Genomic DNA, 23145 nt, shown 5'->3' with positions numbered 1-23145 from the left:
AAAAAAAAAGGGAAACAAAAAGCTATAAAATCATTGTAGTTAAAGATTAAAATGAAAGCACTAAATGAAACTGTAAGTTAAAATGTTTCAATGGTAGTTTTGGTCACGGGGGAAGTACTTTGCTGATAAAAAAAATAATTTAAAAAACTGCATTGGCCTTCATTTCTCTTCATTGCAGAAGCATCTGACTCCTTCAAGTACTCACTGGGTCAAGTCTGGTTGATGAGGAGATCAGGTCCCAGATGGAGCTGCTTGGTTGTGCGTGGGCCTAACTTCTAGGGTGTGTGTGATTCACCTGCATATTCTTCACTCTGCTTTCTGGGTGAAAAAGCCTCCAGTTTCTTTTATTATTGGATAACTTAGCTGAAAGATATGCAAGGCTTTGGTGGACGAGCGCCGATCAGCTTCCCCTGATTGCAAGTGATAAAATGTTTCATTCATTAAGCAGACTCCTGGTTCAACCGGGCCTCTTCAGGGAATACAATCTCCATGACGGCTGAAGGTCAAACCGTACACATCCGGGAGCGCGCCGCCCTTCTCTTCTACATTTAATAGCTTCATCGCATACGATTAAAGACCCACTCCGATGAAAATGTTTATTTAAACACGCTTATGATGATGGAGGACTTTTCACCGCTCCATTCTGATCATCCACTTGTTTTCCTTGGCTGAGCTGGACTCTGGATCAAAACAGACGGATGGCTCCAATATTGCTCGCCAAATTTTGTTGCACTGCCAAAGTTAGGTAGGGGGTGTGAGGGGCTGTAAGGTAGTGGGACAGAGAGAGTAAAAGGGATGATGGGAAATGGGGGCCAGCTTACTCCACGCCAACAGCCCCGCCCGCATCTTGGAGGCAAATTTTCGAATGAACTCCTGCCGCTCTGCAGAAACTAGGTCCAAGAAAACGACAGCTTTTAAAAAAAAGATTTGGCTGAAATCCTAATGAAAAGACCACTTGGAACATTTTTTAAATGACTATAGACGATCGGAGTGGGACTTTAAGCAGCACACGGACCGTTTCAAATCATTTTCTTCAATAAAAAATAAAAATAAAAAGACAGAAAGTGCAACTTTAGAACTTTTTTTAAACACTGTATTTTAGCCATCTCTACATAACCATCAAAATGAGATGTTTAGAGTTTAGAATGTTTTATTATAGTTTATTGTGATAGCATTTTCTTTTTTCCTTTTTTTTTTTTTTAAAGTTTTATTTTTTCCAAAGAACAAACACAGCAAATAATGTTGAGGGGGCGGGAGGAGAGGCGGGAGGAGGGAGGAGCGACAAGAGGAGGACCACGAATATAAGATAGATCAATCCATAGATAGATAGGTACATAGGATGCTTCAGGTTTGGCTTGATCCTCCCCCCCCGTTACCGACCCCTCGGGGGTCCACACACACGCACGCACGCACATACACTACATGTTGCTTTACAAAGAATAACCATCATCAGAATAAGATTAATAACCAGCTGAATATATATCTATAAATTTAGAAAATAAACTCAATTAAGAGGAGCACACTGCCAAGGGAAAAACAGATTCACTCGCACTGCTGTGAAACCAGAAACGATTTATACAGTTAGGCTGGAGAGAACACACAGCTCGGCTAAATACACGGGGGTCTCTGAATGCATCACCCAGGCCTGCATGCTGTGTGCAGGATGGGTGGGTACGCGTGCACGGAGGGGGGGTGGGGTGGAAAACAAAACAAAACATGGGTTTAGGCTACTTTCAAATGCCCCAATTTATAAGAACGTTCACACTAGGCCGCTTTCTAGGACATCATCTCCTTAAGTGTGCGTCTACGCATGTGGAATACTAGTTAGCGATAAAACGCCTTTCTGGAGATAAAGGATCATTGTGTTTTTGTTTTTTCCTTCTTCTTTACAGCGGCCCAGATCTCAGACGATTAGAGTTAAGGCAGACAGCTGATTTTCAGGTCAGGCTATACGAGTTTAGCTGTTTCACCACGTTACTCTATCAAAACACAGGTAAACACAATCATTTGGCATGAAAAATGAGTAAAGAGCCGTCGTTACCGCACAGTGCAAGAGCAGGAGATAAGGATGGGGACGGGGGCGGCGCCTGACGAGTAACCAAAGCAGCCAATATGCTCATAATAAAAAATAAAATAAATCGGCCTCTATTACATCTGAGATCTCAAAGCAAAAGAAAACAAACAAACAAACACCGCGGAAGGTTGTCCATCAAGCTCCAAATGTTACATACATGTCTGCCAGCTAATTCCTGGTGGAAATCTTGTTTAAAAGGGAGAAGCTCTGACATTTTCCCCCACCAGGGACTTTCAATGCCTCTGCTCTGTCCTGTTAACAGCCTGTTATCATTCATACTTGTCATTTAAAAAAAAGGGCACCACCGACCCCAACGTTGCAGGGCAGCCGCGGGTTTCAATGAGACTTGGTTAAAAATGCTAAAAAGCTGTTTAAAGGCTCAGAGCAGTAGCCGGTAAAGACGAAAACAGGACCACAATAACATGCCGCGCTTCATCTTTAACACCCAAACAGCCACAGAAACCTAAAGAGCCATATATACACAGAAACGTGCCTGATAGTTTATATTTAATTAAAAAAAAAAAGGAAAAAACCAGGTTCCTTTGAATTTTCTCCTTCTTGGTGGCAAACATCCCTCTCAGCCGTCCTCACTCTTTCAAAAGGATCTCTTTTCACACTCAACAGTTTGGTCTTTTATTCTCTACCCAGGTGGTTTTAAAACACATTTTTTTAAGTCACAACCAGTTTTAGTGTTAAGTAACTACAAATGTTCCGAGACACTGGAGCCGAACAAAGTAACATGATGTTAATAAATAGAAAATGCTGGGGAAGGAGGAACAAAAATGAAGTGATTTGCACTTTTCTTTATGGATAAATAATACAAAGTGACTTGAACGCCTCCCAGACCTGACAAACTGACACCCTGGAGTCTCTATACACACACAGGCACAGCATGGAGACTGACTCCGCATGTGGGAACACGTCCCGCCATCAAAACAAAACAAAAAAAATAGAAAATAACACGTACAGATGTGCATATAGACACAACACTGTGCCGGGTTTCCTTCCATACAGTCAGCCATTAAGAGCGGTTACCTTCTTCTGCCAGTCCTTTCTCTGTCTAGACAAAGTCAGCTCAAACACCAAAGAGGGCCTCGTCGTTTTTGGAGGCGCTGAAACACCTCAAAAATCTCTGAAGTAAACCAAGATTGTTTCTTAAAATAAAAATGTAAAAATATGATGAAAGAAAAAAAGGGTGATTTCTGATTTTAGTGAGTACGTTTTTTTTAGGACTGCAGAAGGAAGGTTTGGTGTTGGGGGGGCGGTTTTCTGCCAAACCCCAGTGGGATCCTCGAGAATCGGGACACAAGGATGGACGATGAAAGAATAAAGTGGTAGAGAGACAGGTGAACAAACTGTTAGTGGGCTGAGACAGTTCTGTAGAAATGCAAAAAGGAGGGAGGGGGGAGAGGGCAGGGAAGAGGAGGAGGAGGAGGGGTTACAATTAAAGGGAGGCAGGGTGAGGGGGACGCATGTCTCAGGGCTTCAGCAGCAGCCTCCTCCAGCCTGGTGGCCTCCCTGGCTACTGGACAGTGTGGAGTTGGTGGTGGGATGCTGGGGTCCGATCTTAATACCATTAGCCTGCATGAACACACAAAAAAACAACAACACTCATAAGTGAGGAAAGCCATCCCAAACATAAAACATATCCTGAACGGTTACTCGGGCTGCCGTGGACACACCCCGTTTTACAATTTCACACAATTTGTGTCATTTCCCCCGAGCTGTTATATCAAATCAACTCTGCCTTTATGACCCGACTATAATTCCATTTGGAAGTCGTTCCATCTATAATAAAATTTAAGGGTAAATTGTTTCAGTTGAGCTCTGTTAAAGCCAAACAGAACCACATCTTCAGTGCAAATCTGAGAGAAAAAAAAGAGGAAATAAATCACATTATAACAACTAAAAGATCTGTGTAGCTTTGGAAACAAGGCGGACTAATCCAACACTCAGCAGAGTGATCCAAGTAGCTACAAACAGCTGCAGTAGTGTGGAAGTTTAGTCCAGAGATGCAGATTTGACGCCTTCTTTCTTTTTTGCGGAACTGCTCAATAACATTAGGTGGTTGGTAGAGGTTCCGCTTTTACTTCCTATAAAATCCCTGAGAGGTGAAACAGAGGTTAGTTAACCTGAACCCTCCAACACCGGAGCCTGAGCTCTTCGTTTGACGACCACAACTCAACCGTTGACGCAACTAACGTGATCCGAGCGCAGAAAAGCAGCTTTGCGCTGATATGCGTATGTGTTAAACAGGAAACCTTTTCTTTGCTTTAAAAAGCACGTAACCATCTCAGATTGAACTCATGGACACGGGAATGATACATTAAAAATAGGTAAAACAGTAAATATCATTGACTGCAGTGATGTCATGCGTACGCAACTGTCCGCCATTTTGGGGAGTCAAGCACACGCTGTTTTGATTCAGCCAACAGGTGTATGGCTACACATTTATTTCGTCTTAAAGTGGTACATATTTAGGGGATGGGTATTGTTTGGGTTTTATCCGGTACTGGTGCCAATCCATTACTTTTGTGGACAGGTACTTTTTGTTTAAACTGTGATTGAATAACAGAAAACACACAAACACAAACATGCTAATGTGCAGAAGCAGCATCCCAGGCTTTGCATCCCTTTTTTTTGTCTTGTCGAAAACATGGAGGGAACTGACCAAAGATGGAGAGTCGAGTTGACACGACAAAAGGTCCCTCTGTTTGACTCCCATAATTCTACTCCCATAATGGCGGAGAGGGTGTTCATGCAGGTGCTGTGACATCAAACGCATGCGGTCTACATTTCAACCCAGTGAGAGTGACATCACACATAGAACACTGTTTACTTCTGGCTATAATGAAATAAATTCCAGTCAGTCGCCATTTTTTCACAATATGGACGCCTCCAATGTTGGTGCAGGACGAAATCCGTAAGCAGTGATTGGTCCAAGTCAGTATGATTCAAGATTTTTATGGCAACCAGTCTCACCAAAGTCCTCAGCCCTCATACGTAAAAGCAGGCTCGGGAGAATCTGTCAAATACTTTGAATGTTCAACATGAGACCACATCCTTTTATTGAGGCCTCTGATTGGCCAGTTTATAACTTGAACAATTTTAACTGCAGAAAAAAAAATCATTAAAAAAAATTAGGATTAGCGCTAATATGTTAAAATAGCTAACAGAGCAAAATGGTTATTCTGACAAATAGAATGACTGAGTATTAACTGTTTATTTCTCAACAGAAACCGATAGGATTTTGGCTACTTCCTGTTTGGAACGCCGTGGAGGGGAGGGGTCACTTTTTCCAGTTCTCTTATAGTTTATGATAAATGTAGGTTGTTCATGAGTACAGAGTAAAGTTTACTGTCATTTTTGGAAGTTTTTTTGCCCATTAGTTTCCTAAATCAACCACATTTCTATAAGTTACTATAAACAATAAAGCACAAACATTTTTACAAGGACTTAAATGCTTCAATATGATTAAATAGAGAGATAAAAATGGTCAACCCACAACCACAATCTAAGAACAAATGATAAAAGAACGGCATTCATGTTGAGATTAGCATTATGGTGAGGCCGGCGAGGCTTTCCATTAGATCACATCATAGAGGAAGCAACAGGTGCTGCTGCGCTGCACAAAGCCAAAGGAAACACCAGCAACACTCAAGGACGCCAGGAAAAAAGAGGAACCACATATAAAAGAGGAGAAATGAGAGAGAGGCGGGCACGTGGGTGGTAGGGAGGTGCTTTCATCTCTTTGCTGTAGAGCTCCCTGCGTTTCATCATCTCCTTCTCCCTCCCTCTGTGGCTGCAGAGCGCTCGCCTTTTCCCCCCCGTTATCTTTCTGTATATATTTATCTCTCCCTCTCAGGGTAACTCCCCCTCCTACACTCAGTAGCATTAGTGCCTCTGGGAAACACTGTATGCCTTTAAATCACATTTATTGAGCTAAGGCCATGTGTGAGAGGATGTCTGCTTTCTCATAGTAGCTGCCAACATTTCTGCTGGGGCTTCCCTTTCTTTCCCTGAGCCAGTCAGCTGATGTGGCTTGGCCGGCTCCCCGCGCTCGCCTTTCCCTTCGTCTTTCTGTTGCTAATAGCGAAAACACGCCTCGGCTGCCTCTCGCCAGTTCCGTCTGCCCCGCGCCTGCACTCGCCGGCTGGAAGGCCCAAAACAGATGTGGACACATTCACACATGCCTCTGTTGATCCACTGCTTTAGCTGCAAACACAGATGTTTTCACGCACGTTTGCTCCTGTTTGTGTCCCAGATTCACAGACAATGACGTCTTTAATATCAGTTGATCACACTGATAGGAAAAAACACATTTTAGCTTTTAAACTTTACAGACATTAAACGTCTGACGCAAGAGTTTTGCGATCAAGCGAGGCTACTTTTTGGGAGTAATCATCAAAGTTATTCGTACAGTTTTTGTTCATCATACTTGGTGAAACAATCTTTCAGATGAAGTAGATATATAAAACTAAAATTTAAGACATCAAACAAATGAAGTAAATACATAAAATTGAAAAAATGGGGTATCAATTAAACAGCCGGCAGATTTTCATTCAATTTTTTTTTCAATGCTGAGTTCCGACAATATAAAGCTCTCATTCTGTACTTCATAAATCTGTGATCAAGTACTAAAGACATACGGAGTGCATGATATAAAAACGGATTCTCCCAAATATTTGTCGCTCCCTTCACCAACACCTGAGCCTAAAAGCCCATTCAAGCTAGCCAAGATTAAAAATTGATGAATGTCTTTTTTACTCCAGACCATTATGTTCTGGAGTTCAGGTGGGGTCAGATCTCATGGATTGGACATTGAGGGCTGCATTCCTGTGAGTTTTCTATCAAATCTGCTTTTGCATCTTCGGTTTGGACCAGAAATGAGTCAGTGACAATGGCTGCTATATGCAGAAGGGGACTATTTTTGTCTTCCTTTGTACAAAAGAATCCTGGCTTTAAGAAAAATGTACTTTTTCATAATCTAATTACATTTTTAACACCTTAACCCAAATAGTCCATAAAGCTGGCGGTTTTTTTTTTATTGCATGATATTCCCGTGTTAAAAAAAACAGCAGGAGAGATTTAAAGAAAAGAAAAACACTAAACAGCAAATATCCTTTAAGGATTTACGTTGATCTTTAAAGGTAACGTGGTGCATGAACACCATCATAAAATCAATATTTTAAACAGTAATGAATGGAATTGGGAGTTGGTTATGCGTCTCTGTGCAAAAAATAATAACTTAAGGTTTGTGCGTCTACAATCAGGTCATCTGCATCTTCGATAGGCTTTTTTTTTTTTTTTAAATAATCCAAACTTAGCACGTCTGAATGTGTCCACTTCTCGAAGCGGACAAAGTGGTTGTCTGTGGCGTTGGGCCAATGCTAATTCCAACAAGCTCACTACTGATTGGCCAGAGTGGTTGCTATAGAAATGATGACTCAGACAGACATGGACCAATCGTTACTTCCTGACGACGTCTAGCTCCAGCATGGCAGCAAATATGGCGACTGATGGACATCTTTTAGTTGGAGCTGGAAGTAAACATGTCACACCCACTCAGTCTAGTTCCTATATACATTTACAAACACCAAAAGGGGCTTGAAGACGGTAAATTACTGCTTTTCTTTACAGTCATTTTAGTCATTTACAGTCATTTATTGATTTATTTCAAGCATTGTAGTCAAAGATAATTAACTGAGGTGGGAATGAGTGGGAAGAAGCAAGCTTATATAATCGCACCCCTATATATCATAAATATATTTTAGTTCATGCATTCATACTGACATTACATTTTTCTAATTTGACAGTTTTTTTTAAAGAAAATCCTCTTGCTGTTCTCCTGTAACTTTAGTTTGTGAACTTACTGTCAAGTTTCCGGTGAGGAACACTGAGGCAATAAATCAACCCTTAAATCGACAATTAACATAAAATGACACTGCTCTTCCAATTTTTCCACTCTCTGAAAGCATGTTGGTTTTTCCGCTTATGCCATGGCCCGGACCCCTTGACCTTCCTGCTGGATAGCTGCTTTCCTAAGATAGAAATTTGGCTGACAGAGTCACAAACTCAGCGACATGCTGGATAGACAGCTCACAGGCTGAGTGAGTGTTTGTTTTGTTTTGTTTTTTTTTGCTGAATGACTGAGACCTTGTGGGATGTGAGGAATTTATGGGCTGGCAAGACACCAAGAGAGAGTGAGACAGAAAGCAGAAAGAGAGAAAGAGTTCAGGAGTGAGCGGAGTGACTGGAAAATAGAGCGGATGATTGGGAGGATCGCAAGTTTTGCTTGGCTGGACTCAAAGGAGGAGGAGAGGTTTTTTTTCTTCTAAATTCTCATCCACTCTTTTTCCGACAAGAGGGAGTGCGGCAAACCAAGCACACTGTCACACTGTAGGGGAAGAAAGGGAAGGCGAAGGAGGAGGAAAAGTTTAGCAAGGGCATATAGGAGAGTCGAGTGTGTCTCACCTCATTGTTGATATCAAACACTCCCTCCTGGATCTTCTCATAGATCTCCTTTGCTGTGTTGATGAAAGCCTGAAACAGACAGGAAGGTGCAGAAGACATTTGATTCACTTCACTCAGAAAAAAACGGCTTCACAAATTAGACTCACATCATCGGTAAAAAATGTATGCGGTCTGTTTGGAAACAAGATTTCAGTTCATTTCAGTTGTGCTTCATGTGAACACTCTGTCTAAACTTGCAAAGATTCACTAACACGTCCTGAAAACCTGCCAAAAATGTGTGGACCTGCGATGATTTTAGTCACCGCAGTCAGGACAGAAAGAACGATTCACATTGTTTAACATTTCCTTTAGGTGTGTCAACTGCCAGTAAGAAATCCAGTCATTTGAGTTGGCTGCTAAACAGTGAAGCAGTTAAACGTTGTGAGAGGAAAAACACACCCTGAAGACAACAAGAACTAATAATAGGTGTCCCAAAACATGTGTGTGTATGTGTGTGTGGATGAGTGTAGGTTGGTATGGGTAGTCTGAACACCATAACCCAGGGGATCTGATACTTTTTCAGAATGCGACCTACTTTAAAAAAAATGGCTCCAAAAAATCTATATTGTACTATAAATTTTGATGAATGTGTAAATCTATGTACACACCGCCTTTGGCAACGTGCATTCAAGCAGCCATTTCCAATGAAAAGTCTGTTTTAATGTGCGTTCACGCGGGTTTTGGGCTTCCACTTTCAAAATTCTCAGGTTCACTTATACGTACGCAGGTTTTCTGGATCTATGTACAAAAGCCGTGGCCATTGATCGCCTGTTGCCGACTAAACTAGGTCACCTCTGACTAACCGGGGATCCGAATTTGGCAGTAACGTGGTGAAACTCAAACTCAGTGCAAAGCTGGATTTTCGGTCAATTCAGACACGGTGACGAACCAGACAATGTCCGCGCTTGAAATTCAAATTAGGATAAACTAAGGCCACTCCCCTGACATGATTGTAACCCATATCTGCCATTGCAATGATGCTAGCAATAAACCCAACTTTTTTTCCGGTTTCTGTCCACAGCTTTGACATTTTGCACCAAGCCTCTTCCAAATGAAGGTGGCAAAAATGCACAAGTTAACAGTAGAAAAAGTTGAAAAAGCCCCTCCCTGCCTGCCCAGTGTGAACACCACAAGCTAATCAGGCCCAATCTGTACGTAGTTTAAGATTACAATTTGGTAAAAAGTTCTTCTGTAATTTTACTTTCCACAGCTTGTTAAATTGGACCCATGTGTTTGTAGTTGTCTTGTCAATGGTGCCGCAGTGCACAGGGTGCCAACAATGACTGACCAAGGGCCAGTTGAGAAAAATACAAGTAAGGCATGTTAGCAGCTACATCCAGGGATAGTAGTCTGATGCTGAACGCTCACACCTTTCTGAAGTTTAGGAGGAAGAGAAACTCTATATCTGCTAGTGTAGTGTAAACACATTCTTGCATGGAGGTCTAAGAGGAAACACAATATTTTTTAGGTCCTTGCAACTAAAGGTCATATGTCTGCAAATCTTATTAAGGAAAGTAGTTCTGGGAGGATCAAAAACAGGATGTGAGCACGATAAGTATGACACTATCTGTCCACGCTCCAAACACACACTGCCATCACCAAAAGGATCAAAGATGATGAAATAAAGTGGACTTAAGCTTCTCGAGGGACTCTACTATGACTACGATATTGATGCAGCTTTTCCCGATGGATAGTTTCTTATGGTTTGTGTTTAAAAGATGTGAGCATAAATCAACAGCTTGAACATAGTAGACATCTTGCTTCAGCTGCACGCTCTCAGTCTATTCAGGAACAACGCAAGAGGACAGGCTAATTTTAGAGCCACTAGTAAAAGAATACAAAAGGAAAAGGACAAAAAAGAGGCTTTCTCCAGACAAAAAGTGTCCAGAGACTGAAAATATATCCTGAACTCCAAATCTGACTCCTTGTCAGAAATAGACTGAGCCCAAGGGTGCTCTCTGATGTGCTCCATCATGTTCGCTGCTGTCCTCTTTCCTTCTTTCAACACACCTGCACCCCTGACTCCATCACAGGGCTCCAGACTAACTTTTTTCACTAGGAGCACTGTGGCCCCTAAATGAAAATTTTAGGGGCACAACCTGAAAATTTAGGGGCGCATACCGTAAATCAACATGCAAACCAGATCTTCTAATTTCCACTGTATTATAAATACACTAAATAAAATAAATAAAGTAAATAAATACTTTAATTATAGATGCAAAAATTACAATCTGCTTTTTCAAATTCAGTGTCAGATTTTATTCTGCACTTTTGAAGATGCAACAAGAAGGTAAACTGACAGCAGCATCGCTGTCATGACAGAAAAAATAGTAAACAAAATACCATAAATTTAGAATAAAAAAAGTTTTTAGTAACAAGTGATTACCGTAATAACCTTTCGGTCATTTCACAGTTAAGAACAATACTTAAATGTATGTAAACATTAGGGGATGGAAATTCATGTTGGCGACACCAAATACGTGCAGCCAAGATGCACAATAATTTGAGATCACCCAGATGGACGTAACGCTGCACAGATCACCTGGTGTGAGACATATTTTTGTTTTTGCTCTAACATCACCTGTCATTCAAAACCAAAATATCACCAGAAAGGGGCGGAAGCAAGACCCCAACCTGACCAAACACAGCTGGAAATTTAGTACTGAACTGACTGAAAGCTGCCCTACAGACTACAAAACAATGCATTATGGGACATGCGTCCTGATGGGTTTTTGTAGTTCACTGATCAATTAAAATAATTTAAAATACCAACTGATTTAAAAAAAGGCTACATACATCACAAAACATTGAAATAATTATAAAAGATGTAATATCTCAGATCATACTTAGGGGGAGAGGCATAATTATTAAATTGAATGTTAAGGACAACTCCAACTTCCTGTTGCAGCTTCGCCTTCATGCCCCCCCCCCCCCCCCCTCCCGGGCGCTGGTTCATCTCAAACACGTCTATCGTTGCATTTTCCACACGTGTTTTAAGTGCGTCTAAGACTAAATCGTGTTGTCGCTCACACGTGTTTATGTTCGAGCCCCGTTAGCTGTCACGCATGTAGGTGTGGGACATTTATGCTCCTCAGCTGACCATCTCCCGCGGGAGCGGTGTGCTGTCGTTACAGCCGTGCATGAGAGCCGTGGTTTGCTTCGCGAGTTTGAGACCCCTGCTGTACACTCTGGCACTGGTATACTAGCCGCAGGTCGGAAGAACGAATCAATAGTTCGCTAGCTGTTCATAGCTCAGACGCACATATCAGGTTGTGATGATTTGTCTCCGTTTCCTTCCCACAGACGTTAACGCGCACTCGATTATCTCTAGGCCCCGCCCCTCCACATATTTTAGCCACTTGCAGTGACTTTCCCTATTCTTCTCACACGCATTGGCCGCCTCAGGCATCACTCAATGACATGCGAGTGTGCGCTCGCGTGTGCTCCAGTCTCACGAGTGTGTGTGTGTCTGTCTGCGTGCGTGTGGGCTCGCGTCTCATTGATGATTTCATTGCTCATTTCATTGATCATTGACGGGCCGCTTCCACGTTTAATGAATAAAAAAATACGGAGGGTGGGGGAGGCAAATTTACTGGTCGCGCATGTGCGACTGGATGTAAAATTCAGTCGCACAGTCTCAAATTTTGGTCGCAAAATGCGAGCAAATGGTCGCAGTCTGGAGCCCTGCATCACATTTCAACAAGGCTCCAACTCCAGATTATTTTGGGGGTTTATTTCTGCTTTCATCTAACCACATCAGATGTGATTCAGTTGCTACATACGTTTTTAGAGCATAAGCGTTACATATCTTGCTCCTTTGCACAAAGAACTTTGTTGTACTTTAAGTGTAGGTACCGCCAACAACAATCGTCCAGGGTTTGTGCCAGTAAACATTTTTAGAAAGTATCCCATTGTTACATATTCATTTGAAGAAAAATGTATTCTACATATTGGAACAACGGGCCGGCCGTGGTGCAGAGGTAGAGCGGTCTTCTGATCGGAAGATTTTGGGTTCAGTTCCCACCCTATCCTTGGACAAGACACTGAACCCCACATTGCCAGCACCAGTGTCCGGCAGCAGAGTGTGTGAATGTGTGTGTTTGTGGGTCAATGAGACTGTAAAGCGCTTTAGGTCTTCTAAGAAGGCAGTACAAGTATACACCATTTTCCATTTACGTCACGGAAAAGATTTTAGATTTAGGACAGAAAATTAAGGAGCACAGCAAAAACTCTTAGCACTTTCTTTTTAACCCCCAAGCTTCGTCCAATTGAATTTCCTTAAAAAATCTTCTATGCGGTTGTCTGAACGTGCAGAAAAAAAATAAAATGAGTTATGGAGGTTAAGTTACATTTAAATAACCTTTTAGGAGCATTAATTAAAGTGATACATTTTCAAATCCCATTAGCATCAATCTGTTATGTTAGAAACGACTTGCTATCACCAAAGAAGGAAACTCCCCAAAGAGGCTCAAAACTTAAAGAATCTAAATCGCAGAGCTGAACATTCTTAAACCCTGTAACACCAGATATGTTACCTGCAACACCTAAATATCACACACACTTTGACAGTAACTCTTCAATCGTTTACGCATTTAGCATAAATCAGCTGGTGCTAACGCAGAGAAAAGTGGCAGAAGAGTTTAACACCCATATATACAACTTCTAACGTAAAGTCTTGCCTCACAGCTTAGAGCCACTTTCCTCTGAGACAGAATCAGCTGATTTCCACTGATTGCATAAACACTTCCCTACTGTAAAGTGTTGCAAATCAGCGCTAGGCTGCTTTTTTCACGCTTCAAAATGCGTTGGATTTACGTTCATTGTGTAAACTTTTGAGTTATGGCAATTGAAATAATGTAAAGACTAGAGCTTAAGGTCCGGTGTTAAAGGGTTGAACAACACGATTGTTGAACACTTCAACAGTCACATATCAGGAAAGCGTGTAACAGACACATGGGCACAGTGGAAACAAAACTTATTTTAATTCTTTGCCAGTCTTTATTCCCTTTCAAACACTTTTTCTCGGAAAGTAATTATCGTCAACGCAACCTATTGTGATGATGAAGCATTGTGGCCCTTTAGAAACATGTCGGTCCCAAAAGTGAGTCAATAAAAGAGTTTAGACGAGAAGGTGTTAGCAGTAGGCCTGAACAATATACCGCAAATTTATCGTTATCGCAATATCAAGCAGTGCAATATCCATATCGCAAAAGTCAGCAAAAATCGCAATAAATGGTTACCTTAAATGTGCTAAAACAATCCTATGGCAGCTTGAAGCATTTAACGAATCAAATAAATTTATTTATGCATTTGACCAATTGGACGGACCCTTTCATGTTGTTGACCAATCAGATGAGCCCTTTCATGTCAGATGTTTTCCTCCTACATCAATGAGGGTCATTTGGATTATAATTTTTAACCTGTTGCAATGAAATGGTAATGATGTTTTTGGTTGTTTTGCTATTTGTTTATATATAGCAAATTATATCGTTATCGCAATATTGATCACTAATATTGCATATCGCAAGTTTTGCTCATATCGTGCAGTCCTAGTTAGTAGGTATGTTGAGTGGTTCATAAGAACAACATGAACCCAGTGGAAAAGCGACACAAAGTGACAGCAAAATAATGAAGACAGATAGTAAGAACATCAAATTTAGAAATAAAAATAGCAACAAAAACAAAACCAAAAAACTGAGGGGAAAAGATAAATGAAAAAAAGAAGTACGGAATTAAGAAGGGAGGCAGCCGAAGACAGCATCTTGATGAAAAATGGAAGACGAGAGGATGGAGAGATGAGACGATGAAAACATGCTTACAGAATCTCTCCATCCGTCTCCAAGGGCCATCCCATCAGCCCCAGTGTCCACCCACAGACCCTGACGACAAACCCTGCGCTCTGATTGGCTACTAGGTGTCGCTGAGGGGAGGCAGGGTGGAGGTTATGAATATGTATGAACCTTAACTGGTTGATCTAGTGTTGGAGAGGAAGGGGAGATGATGGGGGAAGAGGAGCAAGAAAAGAACTGGGGGAGAAAAAAAATGAACGGAGAGGGCAGGAAGGCACAAATGAGTGGGGGACAGAAGTCAAAGTGGAGGAGCGGGGGAGGGGTGAAACGATGGAGAGGAGAATGGGGGAGGTGAAGGGGAGGTAAAAAGCAAATGATGGACGTCGAGGGATGTGGAGGGCTGGAGCAAAGAGAGATGAAGGGAGGGGAGGAGTGGTATCAGGAGGATTCAGAGGACACTAATGAGACAAATTAATCATACCACACACACACACACACACACACACACCCACACACATACAGACACATGCACGCACACAGACACTATAACCCCAGAGAGAGCTCTGCCTGACATTCATGTGGGTGTGAGCTTCTGCATGATATAGGCCAGAAAAGAAGGTAGACCAAGAAGGGGTGGGGGGTAGAAAAGGTAAACACAGACTCACACAAACACACACACAGACACACACACACAACGCTCCAACCCTGGCTTGCATGCTGTGCTGTGCAGGATGGGATTACTTATGTGATTGGATAAGTGAGAAAAGCGTCCCAGCGGACCCACAGCAAGCGTTTATCGCAGAAAACACCGGGGGCGTGTCTGTCTAAGGGGCGGAGCCAGTTGTGAGCGAGGTTAAGGGCTACAGCTCAACAGGAAGGCTGACGCATCGGCCCATTCACTCAAAGCAAACTTCAAACTCAGCAGGACTGAAAATTAAGTGCAGTGGGTTGAGCCAGCAAAAATATGAGCTGGATCTAATTTTTTAATTCATTAAGACGGTTTGCATTGGTATTCACCAGTTAACCCATAAATATTGAATGCAACTGCTATAATAAAGAGGAAATTAGTGATTTTAAATGCTGTGAGTTGTTGGGAAGAGAAGAAAATTAAGAAGCAGGAAAAGGTTTTGGGGTGGGTTGGGGAATCTAATATTGGATGCATTGATTATGATCCATAAACGATTCTCAATTTCCAAAAATAAAGAACCGAAAACCTAATGTGATTTAACATAAAAGTTTTGCACAGAACTTGATTCCACATCACGTTTTTCCATTCAGACACTATTGAAGAGCATTCAAACATGACCCTAGCTTAAAGCTACGTGGTGGTGTTCAAAAGGGACGAGTAGGAAGAATGGTTTCTTTTTCTTTTCCTACTATACATATTTGTCTTCATTTTCAGCTTTCTTCAAGCTTTAGCTACACTTATCAACAGAGAAAGAACCCTTTAACTCCAAAAGAGCAGTTAATAGGTGCAAAATTCGTATCTGGCTTAAGATTAAGGATTTGAGGGGAGGGTAAACTAAATCAAGCCGTGAAGGAAGGCTGTGGAATATCGGAGCGTGGGATTACCTCCTCTACATTAGAGGCCGTCTTGGCTGAGGTCTCCATGAATATAAGTCCATGTTCTCTGGCGAAAGCTTCACCTTCCTCCTTCTTCACTTCTCTTCTCGATTCCAGGTCACTAAAAAACACAAACAAAGACATTGATGCATAAAGTAATGTGCACACTAAACGGTGGGCTTGCACTGTTCTTAAGGGTAAAACAAAAACATTTTTGAAGAAAAGTACATCATCAACATTAATTTTACATCAAGATTATGGATGTCAGGCACAGAACTCAGTCTTTTTTATTTATTTTATTGCTTTAGGCAGATAACGTCACCCATTTTCTAACGCACGGCATGGTCTGCTGATGGCGGGGGGTTCATTTGTGTGTTTGTGTGCATGCACGGCTGCTCACAAAGAAAGTTGTGATAACGTTTTAGCCCCAGCCATGTGAGCAGACCGCTCTGAGCAGTGGATTGTGTCTTTATCCACCAGTGATGGCTCCCTCATAGAGTCGATGCTCCATACTTATGTGGGGCAGTGTGTTCCCATCCCTGGAAACAAACAAAACAACTTCACCTTTTGTTGCCGATGAGCATGATGACCATATTGGAGTTGGAATGTTGGCGAGCATCCTCTAACCAGGTTGTCAAGTGGTTGAAGGTGTCCCTTCTGAAACGATGAAAAAAAAAAAACACACACACAGATTTTTGGTTTCAGTCTGACTGCACCAGAAAAGTGAAACCATAACAGATAAAGCAACTGCTGTCACAAACCCCCACCCACAGACTAGTGCGAGAGGTTACAGATTCTACGTTTCCTTGAATACTGGTGTGTATGTGTGTTTGACTTCCTCTAGTAGTTCGCAACACGTACAGCAGAAAAAAATTACCTCAACTTCCTGTGTCGATATGAAGTGAAAACTTAAAAAAAAAAAGGTTTGCGAAGAGCTGCTGCCTTTTTTTGACAGTTTCAAATATATGAAATGTTCTGTTTTAGTGAGGCTTTGAATGTTTATTTGCTTTTTTTTTGGGGGGGGGGTCTCAGAGACGTCATGACACGGGAGAAGAAAAGACAAGCATTGATTTGCAGCAAAGTGCACAAACTGCTTGCATAATAGGAAGTTGATCAAAATCGCAGGTTATGGTCGGGCTTTTAACCCGTCAGAGCTTGCTCTGAAACTTTCAAAGTAAGGCGAATATCATCTATGACATACGAAGAAGATATGAAAACATTTAGCCAAGAGTGGGAATTCAGAGGAAGGAATAAATAGGGTTAGCTTTGAAGGACAGGGCCGATTTGAGGGTGTCTCCAATAGTAAAAGCAAATGTTAAAACAATCATGTAATAAATACAATCTTACATTTTTCTTGGGAAAATATAATAAGAAAACAGTTTAATTTCCTTTGAAATGAGACTTTCTGGAGAAAATATTTCAATATATCTGCTCAAATTCTGCAGCTGGGTCACTTAATGTACATAAAAGTTCTGTAGTTCAACAGGAAATAGTTCATTCTCCATAATGTCAAATACTCAAAACCGATTTGAAATATCACTCGTGTAACCCTGAAACACGCTCAAAGCAAAGCTGTGGACTAGTGCCTCAGTAAAGCATATTTTCAAATGATGCTCATAGACCCAACATGAGCGAGATGAAGAGTAGGAGCAAGTTCAGGCATGATTATAATTACAGCAAAGCAGAGAGAAATGAACTGTAACACAACTGAAGCAACACATAGGCTTCATCTACCAGTTGATGTTCCTAATATAGGAAAATAGTGACAATAAAAGCTTTATTTTCAACATTGAACCACCTTTTTGTTTTATACCTAAAGAGTTTTAAGTGCTTCTATAACCTTATGCGATGATGTTAAAACACCGGACTGGGTTGAGAAACCTATTTATGCAAAACACTGTAAAAGCAGTTGCATAAGAAGAAGGGAGTGTTTCCAAACAGACAGGAGATAATCAAATGTTAAACAGAAGGAAACAGAGGAGAATAATGACAGACGGTTCGCCTAATGCTTACGGACACACCAGGTATGTGATGTGCGCCCAAGAAAGCGCTGAACGCGGGTTCTTGAACGTGCTTTTAGCATATGGTGTTCACAACTGGACTGGATTTTTCTGTCTACAGGTCTTAAGGTTTGTCGTTGATGCTTTTGTAAACATTTATTTAGCCAGACGATTACGATTAAAACTGAAGGAGGGGATAAGGTCTGAAGAAAACGTGGCTGTGTATTGTCACGTGTGCAGAAGCTGTAGTCAGAAAAAAACCGAGCTGGTCGTGCTTCTGCAGCGTTCCCAAACGCCTCAGCGTCTGACCGGCTTACCTTGTGATGTCATAGACTAGCAGGGCTCCTGCTGCTCCTCTGTAGTAAGACCGGGTGATGGAGCGGAACGATTCCTGGCCGGCCTGTGGAGACAGATCACTTCATTGATAAAACACAAATGTAAATCTGCAGATATGTGAAGAGAGGCGCAGATTCTCTGGTTTTGTAATCATCCAGAACGCACAGCTCTGTCTCAGCAAATCAAGTCCTTATCTATGATCTGCATCAGTCCTGATTCTCTACAGCAGTCCAGCTCCAAGTTTTCAGCCAGCTTGGTAGAGGACAGCACAGAGCAGAGCATGTAACCGGATACGATAGATTTTTCTCCTCCATTCTCTGTCTACCCATCAAATAAAAAAAAAAACCCTTTCTCCTTGTTTGCATGCATAACCTTCCAGTTTTTCTATTTACACTCAACAAAGAAGGTCACATTAGGTGTGGTGTTGCAGTATTGGAGTCAGACTTATATCACACTTCAATTCGGCTCATTCAGTCACCTTGTCCCTTCGCTCCCCTGCCATTATTTTCCTTCATTGTCTCGCCTTTACCGCGTCTTCCCTCCACCCCTCACCTATTTTTTCCTCCATGCATCCCTGGGCCTCCCTTCTTTCCATCACTTCTTTCACCATCTTGCATTCTTACCCCCCACCCCTCAAAGCAGTGTCTATTCATCCTCCATCTCCATCCAGTGTACATTAACAATGTTGCCTGTGTTCGTTGAGGCCAGAGCAGAAAACAAAACGCCACTTTATCCCGGCAGCTGCGAGCCCCGCGCTGCTCTGACCTCATCTGAAAAACCAGACAGTCGGACAGAAACTCAGCAAGTCAATGAATCATTCAGCAAGTCAGAGGGCCGGCCGTCCCGTTTGTCTAACCAGCAGCGCTCTAGTTAGCTACTGAGTCAGGGAACTAGTCTGCTGCAACCCCAGCGACACACGCGGGTCAGAGCCATCCGAACATTCAACCAGGAAAAACGAACGGCGAGCGAGCTGGTTACTGAACAGTCGGCAAATCACTCAGACAACCAGCCAGCAACGCTATTAATGAATAAATGATAAATAAGGGTGAAAGAGAGGGAACACTGCGTCTGTCTGCCATCTGGCCTGCAGGCCTGTGTGCACAAACACACAGTTATTCACAGGGCAGCGCAGACCAAACAATGATCAGAATGGCTTCTCTGTTGGTAGCAGTTTGGTGATTGTATGCGACTGTACAAACGCCTGAGTGAGACAAAAGCCACGGAGTGTGGCTGGCTTTCATTTTTGACAGTAATTACTCCGCACCTGGACGTGCAGGTGAACTCAATCAGCCGCACGAGGAAGCGAAACACCTGACGTTTGAAACCTGAGCACTGAGATGGTGCAGAACTTTTCTTCTCAGTGTTTCTCCCAAACTTTCAGAGATTAAACCTTAAAGAATCACTTATTTTTGGGTGAAAATGGTGAATCTTCTGCTTTTGGGTGCCATCAAGCTTCTTATCATTTGCCCAACAATCTAAATGTAATTCTTGCATTGTTCAAGCTTTAAGCTTAGAAAAAGAACACAATATATGCTTGTGGTATCAGCTTGCAGTGGGTTCACCATTTTCCGTAGAGCTTCAGCTCCATCTGGTGGACAGCTGTATTACTGCAGACAACTTGGGGTGTGGAAGCACTTCTCAAACACTTCTAGAGCAAAACGTTCCTGCTGAGCTCATGGAAACGTCAGGCAGTAGGCTTAAAAACCGAAAATCTCTCCATAAAGAAGGGAGAAATACCAAAGACAGAAGATTAAATTAATCTTTGACTTAAAAAGTGGGTTTGTTACAAACAATGGCATCTACTGACAAAAACTATCTTTATTGCTCAAGAGTCCATCCATCCATCCATCCATCCATCCATCCATCCATCTTCTGCTCATCCGGAACCGGGTTGCAGGGCAGCAGTTTAAGCAAAGCTGCCCAGACCTCCCTTTCCCCGGCCACTTCTTCCAGCTCTTCTTTGGGGACCCGAGGTGTTCCCAGGCCAGCTGGGAGACGCCGTCTCTCCAGCGTGTCCTGGGTCTTCCCTGTTCAAGTTCAAGATCCTCCTGTTAACCTATAAGGCCTTACATGAACTGCCCCCATCCTATATTAAGGACCTCATAGTCCCTTACCACCCAAACAGAACACTTCGCTCGCAAAATGCAGGACTGCTTGTGGTTCCTAGAATTAGTAAAAGTACAGTTGGAGGTAGAGCGTTTAGCCACCAAGCCCCTGTCTTATGGAATAAGCTCCCAGCTCATGTAAGAGAGGCCGACTCAGTTTCTACATTCAAAGTTAGACTGAAAACAGTCCTCTTTGGACAGGCTTATTGTCAGACTAGTTAGTATTCAGAGATTATTTAACTTAATGTTAATTTGTTTAAATTAAACTTAATAGTAACTATTTGTTTTAAAAGGCTGCTAGAAGTTGAAGCTGGGGTAACTATGGTGCTCCGGGGTTCTGTCCTCTTTTCTCTTCTAATTCTACCCTTCCTCTCTTCTCCATTCTTGATCATTATTCATCATTTAGTTCTCCATGCCTCTGTTTGGTGCAGTGCGATTCATGTATTGTCCCTCTTTTCCTCTCCCCTCCTGGGGAGTGGGAGTGCTTCCAGACTCCAGTTGGCTCATCCGTGCTCCTGTTCCTGACCGTTTACCTCGCCTTCGCTCCTGCTCCTACACCTGGTTGTGGATCCTGCCTCTGGCTCATCTCTGGCTCGTCTCTGCTCTGTACCTGACCGAGTACCTCGTCTCTGCTCCTACACATGGCTGTGGTTCCTGTCTCAGGCTCGACTTGCGCCCCTGACTGTCCCCCCAACCACGGCTGGATGAAGCTCGTCTGCTGGACTTTATATATGCAGTTGTAGATTTAGATAAGTTATTCTTCTCTTAAGAGTTCTGGTAAATCGCCTGTCCGTCCTGGGGGAGGATCCCTCCTTCATGTGGGCACCCCTGAGGTTTCTTCGTTTTTTCCGGAATCCGTTCTTTTTGGGAGTTTTTCCTTACCGCGAAGGGGGGTCTAAGGGCAGGGATGCCAGTATAGCTATAGTTAGTTCATTTTAGTATTTTTCTATTGAACTCTTTGTATTCGTGATCCTTTTGAGTTCATGTTTTACTTCGAAGCCCATCGAGACGACTGTTGTTGTGATTTTGGGCTATACAAATAAAATTGAATTAAATTGGGGTCTCCGCCCAGTAGGACATGCCCGGAACCCCTCCCCAGGGAGGTGTCCAGTGCTTAAGAGTCAGATTATATTATTTTGAATAAGAGCAGTCTCTTTAAAGTTCCACCTTATTACCAGGACTAAACATGTTCAGTTTGGTTGTTAGTTTTTTTTGGGTTCTTCAGTTACAAATTTTCCCAACTTTTATAGCCTTGTATGAAATGGGCTAAACTCGTTTTTCAGTGAAGTCCAGCGTCTGCCGTTCTTTTATTCCAGCATTTAAGGTTTATTTACCGTATCCCAGATCTGCAATTTGATCTGTTTGCCATCTATAGTGATCATCCTCGCTCCAAACTCCACACCTGGACAGAAACAATGAAAAAAAGACACATGATTCAAAGATTCATACTGATTTCAAGGGAAATTTGACATTTATTCTTTGGCTTTCCGTCACTGCAGCACACTGAATTAGCAAATTTTTGTCAGACGTTTCTCTCAAAAGTTGTAAAAACTCTTGGTCTCTCTGATGTATCCTAAACCATCTCAGCATGTTTTTATGTTTAAAAAGAACCAAAATCTAATTCTGATGATTTCAGAAGACCAGATTTTATAACAAAAGTCCTCAAAAATGAACATTATCTACTAAAATCAAGTTCATGTAGAACCCCAGATCAAAGTAACTGCACTGATAAAAAATCTTAGTTAAATCTAAGTGTGAAATGTTTCTCCGTGTTAGATTTGTACATGATTTCCAGAGTTTTCCTGTTTTTATGCGTATTTGATTTGAAGGAGGATAACTTTAAACCATGAAAGGAAAAATTACAATAGAGAAATGATGAATTGCAACTAGCTCTGCGTAAATGTTGATAGATTATGAGGTGTGAGATGTTATCTGTAAGGTCATCAGGACATCTCTGCTAATCTGAGATGGGATTTAGAGTCTTTTTTTGAATATATGCCTGACAGTTCCAGTCTTTTGGTTCCACCTGCATTAAAGACTCGTCATGAGAAAAATTGTGTTTTCAAACATGTTCATGTGTTTTTTTCTGATAGAGGATGCATAAATTAAAAAAAAGCTCAAAATTGCATTTCTGAGTTTATATATGAAATACGCTGGGCGTCACCAGCTCCCTGCTCCACTTAAACAGACAGCTCTCGGCAACAGGGAGGGGAAGGGGGGCGGGGTTGCTCTGCCCCAAGGTACTGCCTACAAAATAGAGGCTCTGCAGAAACTATGTCCTAGAAAATTCTTGTTTTGTGCAAAAAATGTCATAATAAAAAAACAAAAAACAAAAAAACCACTAAGAACACTTTTAAAATAAATCAAAATATGATGGGAGTGGGACTTTAAGATTTTGGGTGTTATTTTAACTCACTTTAATCCATTGAAAGGACAAAACTGTTGTTGTTGTAAAGGAGGTGGAGGATCTTACCGATGGTGAGGTCGTGAACCGGCTGAAATCTCTTGTCTGTGAACTGTAGTAATAGACACGACTTTCCAACACCTGAAAAAAACCAAACAACAAAAGCTGTTATAGAAAACTTTACAAACTGAAAGCAAACAAATAAATCCTGTAACAGGCTCAGGGACACACAACATACAGTTTAATATTAATCATGACAATTAGCGCGGGGAGTTCCATACAACAGGAATTATTGTCTCATGAATTCAGCCCATGCATATTTTATACAGGAACATGGGAGTCATCATCGAGTTCAAAGGAG

At 41.9% G+C, this 23145-nt stretch overlaps 1 protein-coding gene across 1 annotated transcript in view; it reads right to left on the bottom strand.

The window, feature by feature from the left end:
• Nucleotides 1-1148: 1148 nt before the first annotated feature.
• Nucleotides 1149-23145, bottom strand: part of rab2a (RAB2A, member RAS oncogene family) — a 31296-nt gene continuing 9299 nt past the window's right edge. The window contains exons 2-8 of the mRNA XM_004079148.4: nt 22854-22925; nt 21715-21782; nt 18257-18339; nt 16504-16596; nt 15949-16060; nt 8549-8617; nt 1149-3655 (exon numbers count right to left, since the gene is read on the bottom strand). Of these exons, the coding sequence (XP_004079196.1) occupies nt 3560-3655; nt 8549-8617; nt 15949-16060; nt 16504-16596; nt 18257-18339; nt 21715-21782; nt 22854-22925 (593 nt within the window). The 3' untranslated portion in view covers nt 1149-3559. The remainder of the gene's footprint in view (nt 3656-8548; nt 8618-15948; nt 16061-16503; nt 16597-18256; nt 18340-21714; nt 21783-22853; nt 22926-23145) is intronic.

The sequence above is a fragment of the Oryzias latipes genome, chromosome 17 (genome assembly GCF_002234675.1).
Source record: "Oryzias latipes chromosome 17, ASM223467v1".
Lineage (NCBI taxonomy): Eukaryota > Metazoa > Chordata > Actinopteri > Beloniformes > Adrianichthyidae > Oryzias > Oryzias latipes.
The sequence above is the reverse complement of the archived record's forward strand: the minus strand, read 5'-3'. Positions and strand labels throughout refer to the sequence as shown.